The sequence below is a fragment of the Exophiala xenobiotica genome, assembly GCF_000835505.1.
Source record: "Exophiala xenobiotica strain CBS 118157 unplaced genomic scaffold supercont1.2, whole genome shotgun sequence".
In the NCBI taxonomy this organism is placed as follows: Eukaryota; Fungi; Ascomycota; class Eurotiomycetes; order Chaetothyriales; family Herpotrichiellaceae; genus Exophiala; species Exophiala xenobiotica.
In genome coordinates this window covers 464,998-482,839 of record NW_013562493.1, presented here as the reverse complement: position 1 = coordinate 482,839, position 17,842 = coordinate 464,998, and the positions used below count along the sequence as shown (strand labels likewise).

Genomic DNA, 17,842 nt, shown 5'->3' with positions numbered 1-17,842 from the left:
TAGAGACGCGGGTCCCAGCCCCCAATATATCTTCTTCCTATTGTTTTCTGGGTAGGCTTAACAGACCGCGCTACTGTCCCGACATTCGCTTGATGAACTCCTCAATATCGCCCAGCTTGACGTCGAACATCCACTGGTTTTTCTCCTGCTGGTACAACTTCCAAAACTGCTCCGCGATGTTTCTAGGATTGAGCACAGGATCCTCGTCCTTGACGATACCTCCGATGTCCACGGAGGCGACATGGACGCCCTCTGGCGCCAGTACCTGCTTCAAGCTACCCGCAAGATTGAATTGTGCCGCCTTCTGCATGGACAGCGAGAAGAAGTCTGCGATTGGATGGTGGTAAATGCCACTGTTGCTGAAGAAAAAGGACGGATGGGCGGCTGGCTTTCTGGCCCTCGCGGTCAAGTGTGGGATCGCCCATGATGCTGCAGTATAGAGTCCAATGTTCACGGTCTTCCACTTCAGTCAGCCACGAAACACCGAGCATGGTCCGCTGCTTACCTTGAAGTCCTCAAGCAGATACTCTGGAGTGGTCTCTCCAATCTTGGATGGCTGTACGTTTGCGGCATTGAAGAAGACCACCTCTGGAGGGCCAAGGTCGGCCTCGACTTTCTTCAATGTTGTAAGGAGAGCGACGTGGTCGGAAATATCCACGGGGTATGCTTGGACTGTAATGTTTGAACCAGCCTTTTCAACTCTCGCAACATCTTGTTGTAGACGCTGAGCATTGCGGGAGAGTAAGGCGACGTCAAATCCTTTTGATGCGAACAGAGCACCTGTGGCAACACCGATACCCGGGCCGCTGCCCAAAACGACAATCACTTTATTGGCCATGACCCAGGAAGGCTCGGAGCGACGTTCTGTTAGGTCGAGTAGAGTAATGAGTCGATGGCAGCTGGCTTCGGAGTGTTATATTCGCTAGCCTAGTCTTATTCTGAGGGGTCTGCGATCTTGTCCGCTCCCTGACAGAAGTTCAAAAGCCATGCAACTGGCGCTGTCCATGGACGTAGCACCGTCCTCTCTGGTCTTTGACCTTGAGACCTCGTGGGAGGCAATAAGAATGGGTCTATTGCATCAGACCTGCATATTCAAAACTTAATCCTACCTTGACATGACCTTTGATCACGAAAGAGCAGACCTTGCGCCCATAGTGTGGTTATGTTTGGTTATAGCTGCCAGGCAGAGAAGGTGGACCAACGGAGGATATTACGGACGCACACAATTGCTAGGCTGCACTGGGGTTATTTATCGAAGGAGTGCTAGGCCGTTTTTAGCTGCTTCATCGAGGAAATGCTGACGTGGTATGCGATGGAAAGCAGCATTCTATTGCTGACTTATTTGTGAAGTATTAGATTGCCACGGAGCCCAATTCTAGATCCGGTATCCTAATGACCGAGGCGATTAGTAAAGTCCATAGCAGGACGTTGGCCCGTAGCCATGTAAGAAGCGGCTCGCGGATGCATCGTCTGAAGAGCCGAAGTTGAACCAGCTCACATGACTCTGAATATGCCGGATCAGGACTAGCTTATTGCTCCCCTCAAGCTACCCCGCGGTGTAGAAAACCGTTTCCTGGGGATTAGCGGCTTGGATTAAATCACACGTCGTCTCTCACTCTTCTCCCATCCAGTCACACCACTACCTGAAACGCACACCACATCACCAAAGCAATATTGTTGATTCGAGCTAAGCAATCTTATTGCTCAATCCGCACTTCCGTCCATTACAGTCCAAATTCTAGTCTACCAGTCACTTCGAGTTATCAACCTAAGCAACCGTCAAAATGAGTGCAATTCGGGAGGATGTCAATGAGCCTATCCAGGTGCTCATGACCATGCATGACAACATGAACCTTCTTGACTTCGCCGGCCCCCTCGAAGTCCTCAACCACGCTCAACACGATCTCAACAATCCAGGTATGGTCGCCTTTCCACCCCCTTGACTAATCGTCTCTGCTAACCGCACGCGACCAGAATCCAAAGCCTTCGATGTCACCTTCGTCGGCCCAGAAGAGCACGTCCTAACTGCCCAGGGAGTCACCTTGGCAGCACACATCTCCTACAAAGAAGCACACAAGCGGCTGAAGGAATTCGATCTCCTCGTCGTCCCTGGTGGAAAGGCTATGGACATCTTGAAAGAGCAGGCCGAACCTACCAAGCTTGTCAAGGCATACTCCGAGGTCCAAGCCGCTGACCCTGCGAGAGAGAGAACACTCCTAGCAGTGGACACAGCTGCCCTGTTCCTCGCCCAGCAGGGTCTTCTCGAGGGTCTTGGCGCGACCATCCACCCAGATTATTATATCAAGTTGGAGAAGGAGTGTCAGGAGGCTGCAGCCCGAGACATGGGCGAACGGACCGATGTCATGGAGGAACGATACGTCGTAAACAATGCCCGCTTCGATCTTGGCGAGGACGTCGAAGAGAATCCATACGTCTTTAAGAAAGGCCGCAAGGGCTCCACTGCTCGCAAGGGAAGTCTTGCCCGAAAGGAATCCAATGCTCGCTATGAGAACCTTGTCCGTCGCAAGAGCCTGAAACTCGGTGGTATGCGAGTTATCACCAGCGGAGGTTCGGTGAGCGGTATTGACGCCAGCTTGTATCTCGTCAGTGCGCTTGTAAGTCTTGAGTGTGCTCAGGAAGTCGCTCGTCTCATGCAGTACGACTGGGTCAAGGGCGTTGTCGTTGATGCCATTGATGTCTAAGTGGTGTATTATTGGACACTTGACTTGTCAGGGGAAAGGATCTGTGGCCATGGCAGCCCATGGTCAAATGTAGGAATTGAAGATCAGCAAGAGCATATGCATAGGACAAAGGAAAGATCAGTGCTAGATAAGCTGGGATAGCAGGATATGTCAGGAATGGGGAAATAAAGTCAACTCGAATCCCTGGGTGCGGATTTGAGTGTGCAATTGCTATTACCAAAACTGCCAAATGCTTTTGTTCCACTTTTCTGCCGGAACTAGACGACTCTCAAATGACTCCAGTATACTGCCATTCTTTGTCGCTTCGAGCATCAATCCCAATGCTGATGAAATTGCGCGGACGCTATAGCAGCAAATGTCCTATGACCATAGCCAATTCATGCTGAGGTTTGAAGACTTGAGGGGGATGACTAAGCGAGACCGGAAATGCCAAGGCTAGGCGCGTGCCAAGATTTCGTTCCGATTTTGGGTTAGTTCACAAACCTCCAAAATTCGCAGGCTCGTCCGCACCGCAGCCCGGATTGAAGTTTGAAGTTTCGCTCAACCAACCTCACCCGTCGACAACCACCGAGTTCCCTTTCACCACCGTCAAAATGTCGAGCCGTCCTACAGTTGGGATCTTGGGCGCTGATGGCGCCAGCAGCGGAGAGACTCTCCCTCTCCCAGCTGTCTTCAGCTCCCCAATCCGCCCCGACATTGTCCAGTACGAAAATCACCGCTTCCTACAATTCGACAACGGCAAGCTGACAGAAAATGTAGAACCGTCCATACTGGAATGGCCAAGAACAAGAGACAACCATATGCCGTGAGTGAGAAGGCAGGTGAACAGACTTCAGCCGAGTCCTGGGGCACAGGTGCGTTTGGACCAGCATGGTAGCGAAGAAAAAAGAGACGGAAGGATTTCTGACAACCACGCAGGTCGTGCTGTCGCTCGTATTCCCCGTGTCTCTGGTGGTGGTACACACAGAGCCGGTCAAGCCGCGTTCGGTAACCAGTGTCGATCTGGTCGCATGTTCGCACCCACCAAAGTCTGGAGAAAATGGCATCAGAAGATCAACTTGGGCCAGAAGTACGTCTGCTACCACACGTACAACAGTCGCAGCGACTAACAATTTGTCCAGGCGCTTCGCGACTGCCTCAGCCATTGCTGCCAGCTCCGTCCCCGCGCTCCTCCTCGCCCGAGGCCACCGTATCTCCACCGTCCCTGAAGTTCCTCTCGTCGTTTCCAGCAAGGCCGTCGAAGGTGCCGCTCTCGTCAAGACCTCTGCTGCCGTCGCTCTTCTGAAGGCGGTCGGCGCTGGCCCGGATATCGTCAAGGTCCAGAAGTCCCGCAAACTGCGCGCTGGCAAGGGTAAGATGCGAAACCGCCGCCACCGCATGCGCCGAGGCCCTCTGGTTGTCTACAACCCCGAGACCGACGGCAAGGAGCTCGTCCGTGCTTTCCGCAACATTCCAGGTGTCGAGACCTCTTCTGTCTTCGCCTTGAACCTCCTTCAGCTCGCTCCAGGTGGCCACCTGGGCCGCTTCATCATCTGGACCTCGTCTGCTTTCGGAGCCCTGGACACCATCTATGGTTCCACCACTGAAGCCTCGGCTTTGAAGAAGGACTTCCTCCTGCCCTCCAACCTCGTCAGCAACGCCGACATCACCCGCCTGATCAACAGCTCTGAAGTGCAGTCCGTGCTCAAGGAACCCAAGGGCTACGCTACCACCAAGCGCTCATCCGTCCAGAAGAAGAACCCTCTCCGCAACAGACAGGTTCTGCTCCGTCTCAACCCTTACGCTGCACAGTACTCGAAGGAGAAGATTGGCCAGAAGGGTTTGGGTGATCAGGGCAAGCCTGAGCGAATCAACGAGAAGGCTTTGGAAGTCTTGCACGAGAACTAGATTACGTTGGCTTGGATTGTCCCTTTGACAAGAACCGCTGGTGGTGTCTCGAATGGCCACATCAGCTAAGGCGTTTGTTTTACCGTTTCACTAGCAAATCCTGCAATGCAGATTCGTAGCCATGAATCAAGAATCAAGATCTCTACGCTACTAAATTCCCGTTGACTTCTCATGCCGCGCAGCCTGTGCAGAATCCACTGTCTCAGAAAGAACATGGCATGAATGATTTCGTGACACTATCTGTCCTGAGACTAGCAAATAACTTGGATCCTTACCTACCTTATTGAGGGCATGTCTTGAGACACCACCCGGAACAGCGGTATGTGATTCCATTCTTCCCGTCTGCCTCGCCGTCGCCCCTTGTCACACTTCAAAGCTTCTCATATACGTCCACAGCGGCCTTTGCAGTGCTCTTCCCACTCTGCGGGTTCATACCCGTGACGATCCTACCGTCAGTGACATGGAAGTCGTCCCATACTCCATCTGCTCGGACATCTACGTGCGTACAGGACAATTAGCCGGCCTTCCTTGCCGCACATACTACTTTTACACGACCCGGGATGAGATGAGATGAACTGGTTCAACGTAAGAGAGAAACGGAATAGGTACGTACACTTTGCGCCCAACTTCTCCGCCCACTCGTCAATCAACGGCTCGCCCCAGCTTCGGATCGCGTCCATGACATGCATATCGTACTCGGCTTCCGTGGTGAAGCCCGTGATGGTCTTACCTGCGACCACCGACTTGCCGGTCGTCGAGTCGACAACCCCTGCGAAGATGGCTTCTCCATGACAGCTACAGGTCCACACAACATTTTTTCGTATCAGCCTACCAGTGTTTCTCTCGAACATTGACCAGCCAAGCTCGGGCGAAGGAGCAAAGTCGTGGAGGGGCCAAACACGGACGGACGGCGCAGATAGGGGATAACTCACACAGCACTCAGCACACCACCTTGATTCCAGACGTCGGTCGCAATTTTTTGCAACCCCTTTGCATGAGGATAGTCAATCAGCGCAGCATGTCCGGCGCTCGCAAAGAATATTCCGTACTATGCACACCCCATAGTCGTCAGCTTCAATCTTCGTTTTCTGGCCCTTCACTGCACGGCCCTTCCCTGCCCCTGCCGCACCTTCAAGCACTGCCCAAGTACTTACCTTGCTGCCATCGATCGTATGCACATCCGGCATGTTATCGAGCTTGCGTCTGAACTCCCCGTTCACGTCTTCCCACTCCTTCTTGTCCTCGCCATTCAAAAAGCTGTCCTGCAGACTCAACCAGTCTGCAACGTACGTGCCCTTTTCAGACACCAGATCCACTTCGAACCCGGCCGCGGTAAAGACATTGTACGGATGTAATGCTTCCGAGATGAATAGGCCGGTCGGCTGGCCGTTGTGCAAGGGTGCGGTGGCAGAGGTGACGGCGATGATGGCGCGACGCGGAAGGGAAGGCATTTTGGGTGATTTGTTTGTTCACGAGGACGTACCGTGGAGATGGACGAGATTTGACGGCTTCAATGCAAGCAGGGCCTCCCGCGAGCTGCTCAGATTGTGATAGTAGGCTGTGGGCGGCACAGGGGCAGACACTCCAACGCGGCGTAGTGTGCTGTAGATAAAAGAAAAGTCAAAAGGCACTGGCTGCTTGATACTCGATGCTCGGAGAAGCTGTCAAACGATTGCGTTACGTTCCACCTCCGAGAAAGGCCGGATGCTTTATATCCCAGGGGAAAAGCATCTACCTCCCTTCGTCCACCCGCAGAGGTGCCCGGATGGGCAATGTATTTCTCACCATGACGCGCCGATTCCATTGACGCTCGTCAACATGCACGAGACTTTTGCTCTTCCCTTTTCGTCGGCAGTGCATTACGAACAGCAGCCGCATGCCTACAACCATTCGTCCCTCAGCTCTTCTCGCTGATCGAATGCGTCACACCAACATACCGTGGCATGTGTGGTTGACCAAACGGAACATCCGGAGTTCGGAACCATTTCCAAGCAACATGAGCAAAGGAAGCGAGTTTAGCGACGAGGCAACAACCCCCGTCTTCTGCTGACAAAGACGCCATCATGCGCTCAACACTCGTATTAACTTAGTCCCAAACCTTGGGCTGTCCAGACACGCCGAGCAGCTTATATCGTGGTCGCTTAGTTAAATTGCCCTACCAGCAACGTCACTCGAGTAGGTATAGCGAATTGACTTTACAAGGAAAACTGCCTAATGCGAGTTAGCACACTGGGAAAATGACTAGGATACTTTAGAGTAATCGGGAAGAGTGCACAAACCTTGTGGCAGGTGAGGGACACGCATTGTGTGTGCTGCTGACATGAAAGAGGCAATGAGAAGTAAAGGGCAAAAAGAACGGTCGAAAGAGAACGCGAGGAGAAGGCAGCAATCGATAGCTTGTTTTTTTCGACTCTATATTGGTGCTTGCATGACACCATACCTGGCTCGTGGTCGCCATCATCAGTGCTTCTCAGCTCATGGCATCCACACAGTCCGGAATACATCTGCTCCTGTCCATCAAGGCGGCTGTTCAATCGCATACTCAAGGCCCTGTTGCTCTCCACGATCTCGGCGTTACAGTGGTGACCTATACGGTGAAATCATCTCGTTTTTCTCGTGCAACAGCAACAGCAACAGCGTACTCCCATCGGGTTCAACACGTGGAGATCCTTCGTCGTGTTGATCCTAGCTCTCTTTGCCTCGTGCTCGCCATCCCTGCTTGCTGGGATGTGGTGAGAGACAGTTGCTGCCCTGAGCTTCATCTTACTCCTGAGCCACATTGCCTTCATCACCATGTTCGCCGTTAAGATCTTCATTCGAAATTCCTTAAGCAACTCATTCACACTCTTGCCCTTGTCTCCTGGCGGCTCTGGCGTTCTCGCTGGATCCAGCAGCTCTAGCTTGGGAACATTGGGAGCTGCGATCTCTTTGTCTGCGATCTCGTCATTCTCGAACTTGATCACCGCCCATCTCTTGCTGAGGCTCTCCTCCCACTTTGCCTTGCTGCGTTCTTTTGCTCGCGTCTGACCCCATCGATCGGTATGCGAGAATTTTTGCTTCAGCATTCGGAGTAGGTCCGGTGAACCTGGTTCAAGGAAGGCCACCTTGACAATCCGGTAATAGCCAGTGAATTCGAACCCAGAAGAATGATACGCCTGCGCCTGTTGTTTCATTTGCTCGAAGACTGCAACCGGTATAGATTTGCTTGCGTTGCCAAGGTCACCAGCGGGCTTTTGTGGCTCGTCATTGACAGTACTGTCAGGTGGTGAAGTGCAATCTTCGGCAAATTCGACCGGAAGGAGGTCAAGGTTCGACTTCGAAAAGATGATGCGATCCTGAGGCCACCGTGGATTCCCTTCGTGGAATATCAGCACATACCTTAGAGTTCCCGGCGTCTGTGCACTGTCGTGTAGTGTAGCCACGTCGTGGGACGGCGACTTCTTTCCTGGAAAGTAGTATTGTTGGATTTCTCTTACAGACCGAAGGGTTTCCGGCATTGATCGCAATGGTTTCTTATCCTGCTCTTTCGTGCTCGCAATATTCACATCTCTGTTTCGGAGAAATGGTGGGATGTAGCGCTTGGGCCCCGGTAATGCAATGCTGGTGCTGTTTCTGTTGCCTGCGGTCGCGTCGACTGGCGTCTCTCGCTGCGAGGGCGGCATGTACTGTCCTGACATCTCTCGTTGCGAGGGCGGGACGTAACGTCGTGACATGACGGCGAATGTCTCGTCTCGATGGTTTGTTGGTCGCCACGACTCTGGGAGCGAGGTCTCGGTGCTGTGGATGTGAAGGTGTCAATATGAAAGTTGTGTTGTTTTTTGATCTAGGTTTCATCAAGGCGTAGGCAATTCACTTTGGCTTTGTCTGGGATCTTCGATTCACTGCTTCAGCAGACCGCCTTCACTGCCGCCCCACCACATTCGCACGAAGTCCAGTGATTTCCAGAGGGGTAAGACGTCAGTTTTGTACAGAGTGCTCCTGATGGCCCAGTGCCTGGTAATCGAAGGTAGCCTCACCTACCACAAGGCTATGGTTATATCCACGGGGTGATGATCAAGGCTCTGAACAACTGCGCTTTTGCCACCAACATCCACCCCATCTTACTCACATTGGGACCATCAATAGCACGCTCATCTCGGTCGTAGTCTCGATATCCCACCACTTACTTCTCCTCCAGCAAGATCTTCCACAGCTCTCCACCATGACCATCATGGCCTCCAGTATAATTATTGCCCACGATGTTGACAAGAACTAGATCCTGCCTCATCCGGTCCAAGAACTTTTCTTCGTCACTTCCTCGAGGAAAACATCTCCTCCAGACACTCCAAACGCTGTATGCTTCCTCACCCCATGCCCTGAAGCTCTCACTCTCGATAATGGTAGGTGTGACAATCTCCCTGTTTCTGAAAGCACCCCACGTCACCGCATTTATACCGCTAGTACCTGGCGTCCGTTTCGAAGTTGGCGTCTCGGTCGCGTTCTCCTGTTCAATTTCGTCGCTCGACTCAAAAACGCCGCTCGCATCTGTTTTCATCCATCCTAAGGACGTCGAACCTTGCCTCATCAACAATGGCTTCAGATGTTCTTCCCAATGTTTCCGTGGACAAAAGAATTCTACAAATGCTTTTTGAAACACCCATCCCTCGCCTGGGGGGCCCCAGCCAAAAGTTTCATCCTCGCTCTTCACCCCGTCAAGTGCCGGCTGCGAAGCCAAGGTCCAGTAGCCCTTGTCTTGAATAAGAGCTAGGAGCTCTTTTCGGATAACCTGAGTTTCTGCTCGCAGAGCACCTGAACCTCCACTACTGTCGCCATCCACATCGACTTCGTCGCTCCAAGGAACTGCTTCCAAGTCTCCCACAACATGCCGTCGGAACAACTCCGTCACGTCCTTTTCTGACTTCGGGTGGCCCCACAGCTTTCGTGCGGTGATGGGCCCAACTTTCATACTCGGGCCATATCCATCAATCTCACCAAAAGCCGGAGAGTCCGAAGGGCCCCAACGGCCGTTAGGAAAGTCATCCCATGTAGCTTCTCGGCCCAACGAGCCCTGTCCTTCGGATATCATGAGGTTGTGTTTTCTCGTAGGCTCCGAGGCAGGAATCCCCGTCCCTCGTTCCACGGCTTCATGCCGAGTCAGCATAGGCGTAGACGAATCAGAGGGCGGGGCAGCCTTCCTCGACCCTTGAGGTGATCCAGAAGCACCATCAAGGATGACTCGATTATGAGGCTGGGCGTTGATCGAGCTCGTCCTACGTTTGGAGAGTCGAGGCAGTCTACCGTGGTCACCATCTGTTGGTGGATGTGCAGAGTAGCCGGGTCGCTTTTCGTCGTCAACAACGGCATCGCTGTCAGATGAATAGGTGGGGCTCGTCTGTTCCGTTACTGGTGGAATGAGGCCGGTCTTCTCCAGAATGAAAGCCACGGATTTCTCCAGGTTCAGCGTGTAGAAGTGGAAACCTCGTGGAACGCTTTCAGGTTGTGGCAACTCTTTCATCTGCTCAACGAGTTCACTGAGGATGTCGACTCCGACTTTCTTCACCGCTTCGTCATCTGATTTGACTGCTTCTATCCTCTTGAGGATATCTTCAGGTATCTTGGCATGACTGAGTTTTGTTATCCTCTTGATGATCGAGTAGCTTTGTGCGGGCATAAGACCAGGGATTATCGGTATCTTTTCAAACACTCTCTTTCCATCTTTGTCGACGTAGCTTCTGAGCATCTTTTCGTACGCCTGATAAGCCTGGATATCGTAGGTCAATTGAGTCATAATAAAGTCTGCTCCTGCAGCCGTCTTCTCAACCAGATATGGTAGGTCATGTTCAACGCTCTGTTTTCCTGCCTCCGGAACGCTCTCGTCCGCGTGTCCTTCGGGGTATCCAGCAACACCAACAGAGAAATAGTCACCATACCGCCGACGGATGTAGCGCACCAAGTCGACTGCCCAGACGAAGTCCTGGTTGCTGTCTGTACCTTGTCCTCCGCTGCCGTTTTCATCCGTATCCTTGTATTCCTCTCTGGGCGGGTCGCCTCTTAAGGCCAGAATATTTCTGATGCCAACCTCTTTTGCGCTCTCCAGTGCTTCGTCGATCATACTCCTCTTCATATTGGTACATGTCAAGTGTAGGACGGTAGTCAGACCCAGTTGTCTTTGACATACTTCGGCCAGCTCCAGAGATTTGGTTGCAGTAGACCCGCCAGCTCCCCATGTCACGGTGACAAAGAGAGGACGTAGCCCTTTAGCCATACGAGCAAGCCGGGCTTGCAGATTGGAGAAGCCGGAGGAGGTCTTGGGAGGGAAGAACTCAAGAGAAAAGTAGTGTGAGGATGGATCCAGATTGGACCACAGTGTAGGTAGTCGGTCATCCATCGTTGCGGTGTCTGCGAACAGGAGTAGGATGAAGTGGTTCAGGAAGTGTGGAGGCTACCGCATCTGAGGATGAAGATGGTTTGCAGCTCGTTTCCGTCTTTGCAGCCTTCGAGAGCGATGTAATGGAGAACCGCAGGTCCGACGAGGAAACAATATGGAAAGGCAGCCAGACTGTGGTGAAGGCCGATCAATGAGTGGAAATATGTGTCACTGTGGTTGATCGCGCGTTGCAGCAAATGGCCCCGCACGAGAGAAAGATTTTGGATCTAGAGAAGTGCGGGAGTTACTTTAGATCTCGTCGTCGATGACGCCAACCTGCAGCTTCACCATTACCCAACTAGGAAACCTAAGACGTGAGCGTCAGCCTTGTCGAGAGCCTCTCAATCCCTGTCAATTCACTCAAAATCCAATTCATCTCACTACAGTTTGTGTTATCTACACCGACAGTCCCAGCGGTGTAAAAAAGTCGTCGAGGCCATTTACGTCGATTTCATGGTCAGTGTCTCTGAGAAAAGACCGAGTGTAAGGCCATACATTTTCCATCAAGTCTCTCCTCAGGTTTAGTAAACATACAGCCAGCCATCTGGGTGCTTTTGAGGCCCTTCTAGGCAAGGAACGAAGCCAACCCCATCCGAGCACAATGCTAATCTCGTACAGTTACAAGGCCCTACCACGCATTCCATGCGCCGCTGCCACACTCTCCGTATCTCATCAAGGACTGGGGTATTCATAACATCGGTATGTATCTTTCCCCCTTCCCAACCGTAACGCCAAAGCCAGAGTTTAGAATCACTAATTCTGCTCGTCTCCATTCAGAAAGTCGTCAAAGTGCTTCGAGACGTTGTCTCCATCCTCCAATTCCGCAGTGTCGTTCACAGAATCGTTGCTGGCAGTTCGAATCAAGTCCAATGCTTCGCTGGCATGGCTAGTCTCGTGCTCTAAACTAGGTACCGCATCGTTGTTGCCTTCACCATCTTGATGCGTCATATCCAGGAACATATTGTCGTACTCGACACCGGGAAGCGATCCACCTCTGCCAGAGTTCGTATCGTGTGGTGATGCATTCGCAAGGCCATTCCGAAGATCATCGTCTGGGTCAAGGCCAGTATTGGGTCTGAACAAAGGGAACGACGGGTCATGGGTTCCGGCATCTCCAGCCGTGTCGCCAGCGAAGGTTGGCATCATGGCATCTTTCAGTACTTGTGGTGGCTGTTCTCGAGTCGGACTGAACATTGGTGACGGTGTGTTGGGTGGGAAAGATGCAGGTCGGTCACCTCCAAAAGCATTGCCGTACGAAACGGACCCAGCAATAAAGCCTGGTTCAATCGTTCCGCTTGGTCCCGCGGTCCCAGTAGATCCTTGTCTCTGACCAGTACCAGGAGTCTCAGCATTTCCTGCTGATTGGCTCTGGCTCGGGCTTGTTGCCGACCCCGGGGCAGAGGGTGATTGTGTCGATGGCTTGGGCAGGAGTGGGCCGGTCATGAACGATTCCTGAGTCTTTCTACGTACGTAGGTCTTGGTCCTGAGATGCGGAGGAAGATCCTCGGGCTTTTCCACACCAAGCTCTTTCATCAATTTTTGCTGCTTAGTAGGTCGTGGCTTTCTTGTTGACAAGCTCTGATCCAGGATCGGCGGTGGCTCAGGAGCAATAGGTTGCCACTTGTGCAATTCTTGTCGGAACAGATTCGTCTCATATGCCAGGAGGACTTCGGCGCCCTCGATTTTGCGCAAATAGAACAACATCTCCGGCATTTCGTCAATGGTCCTGCACAGAGCATTACCATTCGTGTATTGACTGAGGAAGTCACGGAAAGACTGGGCTTTATCGACAATGCGCCTAAGTAAATCTTCTTCTTCCGGTTGGAATGGTAGCTCCAGGATCTCCTCCTGCCAGCTCTGAAGGTCTTCGAGTTTCGGTCGTGCAGCGTCTCGCGGGATTTTGACACGCCAATCGCAAATAGGACAAGTAAACATCTCGCATTCCTTGACCTTGCCGCGCGCAAGTTTAAGGCATTTCGCGTGATACCTGTAGACATGTCAGCTCCATCTCAAGCTTGTGTCAGTGCTGCGCTTACCAATCATGACAGATCTCACATTCAATCATCAAACCTGCTTCCGGTTGTCGACAGATACAAAAGACTGGCTTCTCGTCTTCGCCCAAATGTCCTTTCTCGCGACCATCGGCCGGGCTAGCTTCTCTTGATGCAGGCTCAACAGGAGGCCGGAAGGTGTCATTGAGGTCGAAACAAAAACTGTTCTTCTCCTCCACGAATTTCATGTGCTGTTCAAGGATGTGGAGAGGAGCATTAGCCTTGCCGAACAATTTCTTGCCTTTCCTCATCCAATCTTCGTGCCTCCTGAGCTCTTTTTCCAGGTCAGCTGCACCGTGAGGTTTGCCATTGAGATCCTCAAAACTCTTCACCACGTCACGCACATGAGCATACATTGGCCGCTTACGGAAGTCCGAATCATGGCTACGCTCGACCAACGTGATGATCTGGCGCTTAGCCTCGCGGTTCTTAGCCAATATCTGGTCCATCCGCTCCATGATGTCTTTGTTGACGGGGAACGCCTGGTTCGTAACTTGCGAATGCAATGACTCCAGTTGTGGATAATGGACATCTTCAGCGGCCATAAGTTCTCTTGCTTTGGTCTCCCAGAATTCAGCATGCCCGACGACTTCCTTCAAATAGGCCGCCTCGGGCACTTGAGGCGAAATGTCCAATTCTTCAAGGCGCTCCAAGAGTTTCCGGCATTCGTCCAATGTCTTGCAGTGGACATCTTTGCGGACTTGGCGAGCCTCATCGAGCCATTGAGTCCGGGCATGGATCTTTTCGAGACTGGTCAGCTCTGGCATGGATGCAGAGAAACCCCGGCCTTCCTCGAGAAGCGCCTCCAACTCTTCGAGCCCGGGTTGGCTGAGACCTGACACAATGCGCCTAGCGTTCGCACGCCAGTCATCAATGAGTGTTACCTTCTCTTGCAGGTTCTCGAGCTGGGGAGTGCTGAAGCCCAGCTGCTCGCCAGCTTCGATCAGTTCTTTCATCCGCTCCAGGGTGAGTTGCTGTTCGCCGTCTTTCTCCTCGCCTTTGCCCGTCCGCAGGGAGGAGCGGCGCCACACCTTTTCGTTCTTACGCCTATTTTGCTGTTTCCGGGTAAGGTAAAGATTTGCTTCATCCACCCACTGGTCGCATCGTTTGACGAACTCGGCAAGATCATCCAGTCCATTCAAAGCAAATGGTATCTTTTCTCCCTCGCTCAACAGACTATGCATTGCCTTCAGCGACGGTCGAGCATCTTCCGCAAGTAAGGACTCCAATTTGGTCTCCCACGTTTCCGGCACATTGGCCTTGTCCACGACTTTTTGAACGATATTTCTTAGCTCTTGATTCGTATAGCGTAGTACCAAGCTATGATTGTGACCTCGCGTTCTCTCATGGTCGGTATCCGAGCAACACTCCGCTCGTAATGGATGCAACAAGCATGCAATCTTGCCACTGCGGTGACAACGGAATTGTGAAAGGTAGGAGAAGGCTTTACAGTAACAGCACTGGTACTCCTCCTCTTCCAAGTCGGAGTTGTCAATTTTGATGATGAGACCGCAGGCCTCAGAGGGTTCTGGAGCCAACGTATCAAAAGCGCAATCATCGTGAGGACAAAGCGTCTTGTGGGTATTGATGAAATTTGTGCGTTCGACCAACTCTCGATCTAGGGTTCTCTCCAAAGCTGGACCTAGCCACTTGGCGGTCTTGATCGTAGGATCTGAATGTGCGGCTGTAAAGAGCAGCTCATCATGGCAGAAGCATGGTTGACGGCGGAATTCTTGCAGTCGCTGAACTCCCAGTTCGCCGAATGGCTCCCAGTCGGCTGGAGCGAAATTGACAGCCTCATTGAAGTTGAATCCGTGGTTGAAGCCGGCATGGTATGCTTGAGGAAACGTTATGACAAACTGACCTGCACGTTGATCACATGCATAGACATCTACGCCGGCCTTCCTGAGTTGGTTGGGTGGCAGAATGGTGACGAGCTGGAAGAGCAGATCTGGTTGCGTCTCAAACAACTCGGGGACTGCCTTACGCATGGCTTCTTCGAAGCGGAGCGCATGACTGCCAGGTATGCCGTACCAAGTCTTGGTGGCACCGAAATGTTGATAATTTGCAGAATATGCATAGTGATCCTCGTTGTGCCAACAGAACGTTGAAAAGCACATGCCCACATAGAGCCAAGGAACTGTCATCCCAGAAATGTCACCTTTGATGTGCCTGAAGAGCGAGTCTTCGAGGAATGGCATGACGTTGAGGTTCCAAGGATCTTTCGAGTACGAGTTTAGAGGCTGCTTTTCAACCGTTGGAAACCCGCTACCATGAGTAGTAGAATGGATGTCGGCCCCGTACTCGACTTCGACCGACTCGGTAATATCTTCAACAAGTCTCCAGAACTCCCGCTCGATATCGTCTTCTGTAGGCCGTCTCTGGGTATTGGTGACAGGGTCGAACGGCATACGAGCAGCAAAATAATGATCCTTGAAGCTGTTCGCCTTGTCTTGAAATTGCTTCAGAGAGTATACACTGCCTTCTTCAAAGCCGTAATCGTTGGTGCCAACCAAGCACTTTGGACAATGCCATTCTTCAGGGGCCAGACTCAGTGGAGGCTCAATACAATTCATATGGTAGCCCAGATCACAGCTGTCGCAGACCAATATGCTTTCTTTGTGCTCTGGCTTTCCGCACTTTTCGCATTTGTCTCCGTGTCTGCGGGGAGTCGATTTGGAACGAACTTGGGGCGTAGAAGAGCGCATTGCAGGTATATGATTTCCTGGGATGGTAGGAAGTCCGTCCTTTTTGGGTCTCTTGCTCCTTCTGCCGTTGGGTCCATCTTGGTCGCCATGCATACCCTCAGATCCAGATTCGCCATTGAGACTATCATGACTCATTGTCCTCTTCAGTGGATTGGGAGCTCCGTTCGGAACCGGACTGCCAGTGGACACTGTCGTCACTGTAGGTACGTTGACCGGCATGAAAGATTGGGCCTGACTTGGAGCCGGTAGTGTGGCACCATTCACTTCACTTTTCACGATAGGAGGCGGCAGAGTGTTGACAGCCGTGAACCCTGAAGGACTGTTCACGGCGGCAAACCCACTATTTACGGCTGTAAAGCCAGACGCCGAGACTGGTCGTGTTTGAGGTGTTGGAGCAGCGGGTGGCATTGGTGCAGGCTGTCGCATAGGAGCAGGAGTGACGTGCATGGGACCATTCTGAGGTGTGGCGGCGAACTGGCTGGGTTCTCCCATCCCCACGGCAGGAGGAGCCGATTGAGGTGGCGGTGGTGGATGGGTGATTGGTGATTGGTGAGGACCGACAGACGGTGAGTACGATCCTCCTTGTTCGTTCTCCATTTGCTGCTGAACTCCTGGTTTGGCATACTTCAGCCACTCTTCGTAGGGATGTAGCCATCTCTGGTAGGAATTTTTGAGAGAAGTAGACAAAGACGACATGATCTTCCCACTGTAACCCAGGTCTCTCCCAATTTCCGCCCATTTCTTATCTTTGCAGACTCTTTCGAAACCGCCTCTGACTTCGACAGCTTTCTTGAGCTTAAACAAGTCGAGTGGACGCTTATCGACACTAGGAAAGCGGTTGAGATGTTGACCGTACTGCTTATGGAATTTGGCAAGCTGGTCCAGGTAGTTGAGGTTTGTTCGATTTCCTGCTAGAGATGAGAAGAATACCCAATTAAATAGTATCAGAGATCTTACCTCCTTCGACAAGGTTGATCTCTTGCCGTCGAGTGCGGAAGTGGAAGCGCTATCATGATAAGTCTCCTCCAAAACGAAGTGTAGATAATCCTTTGCTCACCTCTGTATCGATAGCGAAATCTGGATTCCAAGACTCTGGAGGGATAATCTTGCAGAGACCAAATTTGCTAGCATTTGGCGCTATGCTTCGGATGTATTCCATAGGGTCACGAAACTCGGCTTCGGTCGGTCTATAGGTAGGCGCTTCGAGAAGCCCATATGGTCTTGATCTTGCGAGAGGATCACGACTCGCAGGATCGCCTTTGCGCTCGACAGTGCGCAGATCGAGAGGTGGAGCGTGTCGAGCACTGTAGGGAAAGGCCGGGGTGGCCATGCTAGGAGCGGCACCGTTCATCCGAGTGGCAGACGATGCTTTCGCGGCCGCAGTCGCAGGTGCGACACCACCAGTTGACGGTGGAGCGACCATGACTGTGCCAGTATATGTGGTCTGACCAGTGCTGATTCAAATATTGAATTGTCGGTATATCGGCCCAGCAGTGAGCCGCACAATACGCAAGCCGTGGCAAATCGAGGCCGAGAGGATATTGATGAAGAATTAAAAGAGGGTTGAGATTGAAATCTGGTCGAGACCGAGAGAGAGGGAACGAGTGGATGCGGGTAGCCTCGTGTTGTAAGTGGCAGTCTGAGGTTGAAAGGACCGCCCTAGTGCTACGGCAGCACTTTGAGTGGGATCGCTCACATGCGGAATGAGCAGAGTGAGCAGGCTGCGCGGTGCAGAGGACGAGGACAGTACGAGTCAGGAAAGAAAAGGTCGAAGAGTGATGGTGAAAGAGAGGGCAACCGAAAGGGCAGGCAATAGACCTAAAAGGCTAACGGCGTGTAGAGCAAAACAATTGGCTGAAGAAAGCGGCATCGTTTGGTTGGCGGAGGAAAGAGGAAAACCGCACATCATGCCAAAATGCGCAGTTCAGTCGCGCCTGCGCTTCTCGGCTACTCTCACACACGTGACACAGCTCCGGGTGCAGAATAAGCCACGCACTAGGCTAAAAGCAGCTTCCCCTCTCACGTGAACTCCCGTCTCATCGCGACCTCGAGAAAAGTACCTTGTCACGCTTGAGCTGTATCAAAGCC

The 17,842-nt window shown here is 52.2% G+C and overlaps 7 protein-coding genes across 7 annotated transcripts; 2 read left to right on the top strand and 5 right to left on the bottom strand.

Moving 5' to 3' along the window:
• Positions 1-70: 70 nt before the first annotated feature.
• PV05_02354 (uncharacterized protein) lies at positions 71-838 on the bottom strand (the record flags this gene model as incomplete). Its single annotated transcript, XM_013462925.1, has 2 exons — positions 71-457; positions 506-838. The coding sequence occupies 2 exons, from the start codon at positions 836-838 to the stop codon at positions 71-73; spliced, it is 720 nt and encodes a 239-aa protein (XP_013318379.1).
• Positions 839-1,601: 763 nt separating this feature from the next.
• PV05_02353 (uncharacterized protein) lies at positions 1,602-2,975 on the top strand. Its single transcript, XM_013462924.1, has 2 exons — positions 1,602-1,917; positions 1,975-2,975. Exons 1-2 carry the CDS (start codon positions 1,785-1,787, stop codon positions 2,700-2,702), a joined length of 861 nt encoding a protein of 286 aa, XP_013318378.1. The 5' UTR covers positions 1,602-1,784; the 3' UTR covers positions 2,703-2,975.
• Positions 2,976-3,211: 236 nt separating this feature from the next.
• On the top strand, positions 3,212-4,738 carry PV05_02352 (uncharacterized protein). Its single transcript, XM_013462923.1, has 4 exons — positions 3,212-3,405; positions 3,462-3,556; positions 3,621-3,771; positions 3,824-4,738. Exons 1-4 carry the CDS (start codon positions 3,296-3,298, stop codon positions 4,587-4,589), a joined length of 1,122 nt encoding a protein of 373 aa, XP_013318377.1. The 5' UTR covers positions 3,212-3,295; the 3' UTR covers positions 4,590-4,738.
• Positions 4,739-4,823: 85 nt separating this feature from the next.
• Positions 4,824-6,150, bottom strand: PV05_02351 (uncharacterized protein). Its single transcript, XM_013462922.1, has 4 exons — positions 5,744-6,150; positions 5,522-5,637; positions 5,203-5,384; positions 4,824-5,084 (listed from the first exon to the last, which is right to left on the bottom strand). The coding sequence occupies exons 1-4, from the start codon at positions 6,038-6,040 to the stop codon at positions 4,960-4,962; spliced, it is 720 nt and encodes a 239-aa protein (XP_013318376.1). The 5' UTR covers positions 6,041-6,150; the 3' UTR covers positions 4,824-4,959.
• A 981-nt stretch (positions 6,151-7,131) lies between these two features.
• On the bottom strand, positions 7,132-8,302 carry PV05_02350 (uncharacterized protein; the record flags this gene model as incomplete). The annotated part of the gene is made up of 2 exons (XM_013462921.1): positions 7,132-7,176; positions 7,232-8,302. The coding sequence occupies 2 exons, from the start codon at positions 8,300-8,302 to the stop codon at positions 7,132-7,134; spliced, it is 1,116 nt and encodes a 371-aa protein (XP_013318375.1).
• A 449-nt stretch (positions 8,303-8,751) lies between these two features.
• On the bottom strand, positions 8,752-10,956 carry PV05_02349 (methylenetetrahydrofolate reductase; the record flags this gene model as incomplete). Its single annotated transcript, XM_013462920.1, has 1 exon — positions 8,752-10,956. The coding sequence occupies one exon, from the start codon at positions 10,954-10,956 to the stop codon at positions 8,752-8,754; it is 2,205 nt and encodes a 734-aa protein (XP_013318374.1).
• A 379-nt stretch (positions 10,957-11,335) lies between these two features.
• PV05_02348 (uncharacterized protein) lies at positions 11,336-17,620 on the bottom strand. Its single transcript, XM_013462919.1, has 4 exons — positions 16,812-17,620; positions 16,712-16,760; positions 13,032-16,662; positions 11,336-12,982 (listed from the first exon to the last, which is right to left on the bottom strand). Exons 1-4 carry the CDS (start codon positions 17,175-17,177, stop codon positions 11,749-11,751), a joined length of 5,280 nt encoding a protein of 1,759 aa, XP_013318373.1. The 5' UTR covers positions 17,178-17,620; the 3' UTR covers positions 11,336-11,748.
• Positions 17,621-17,842: the final 222 nt, after the last annotated feature.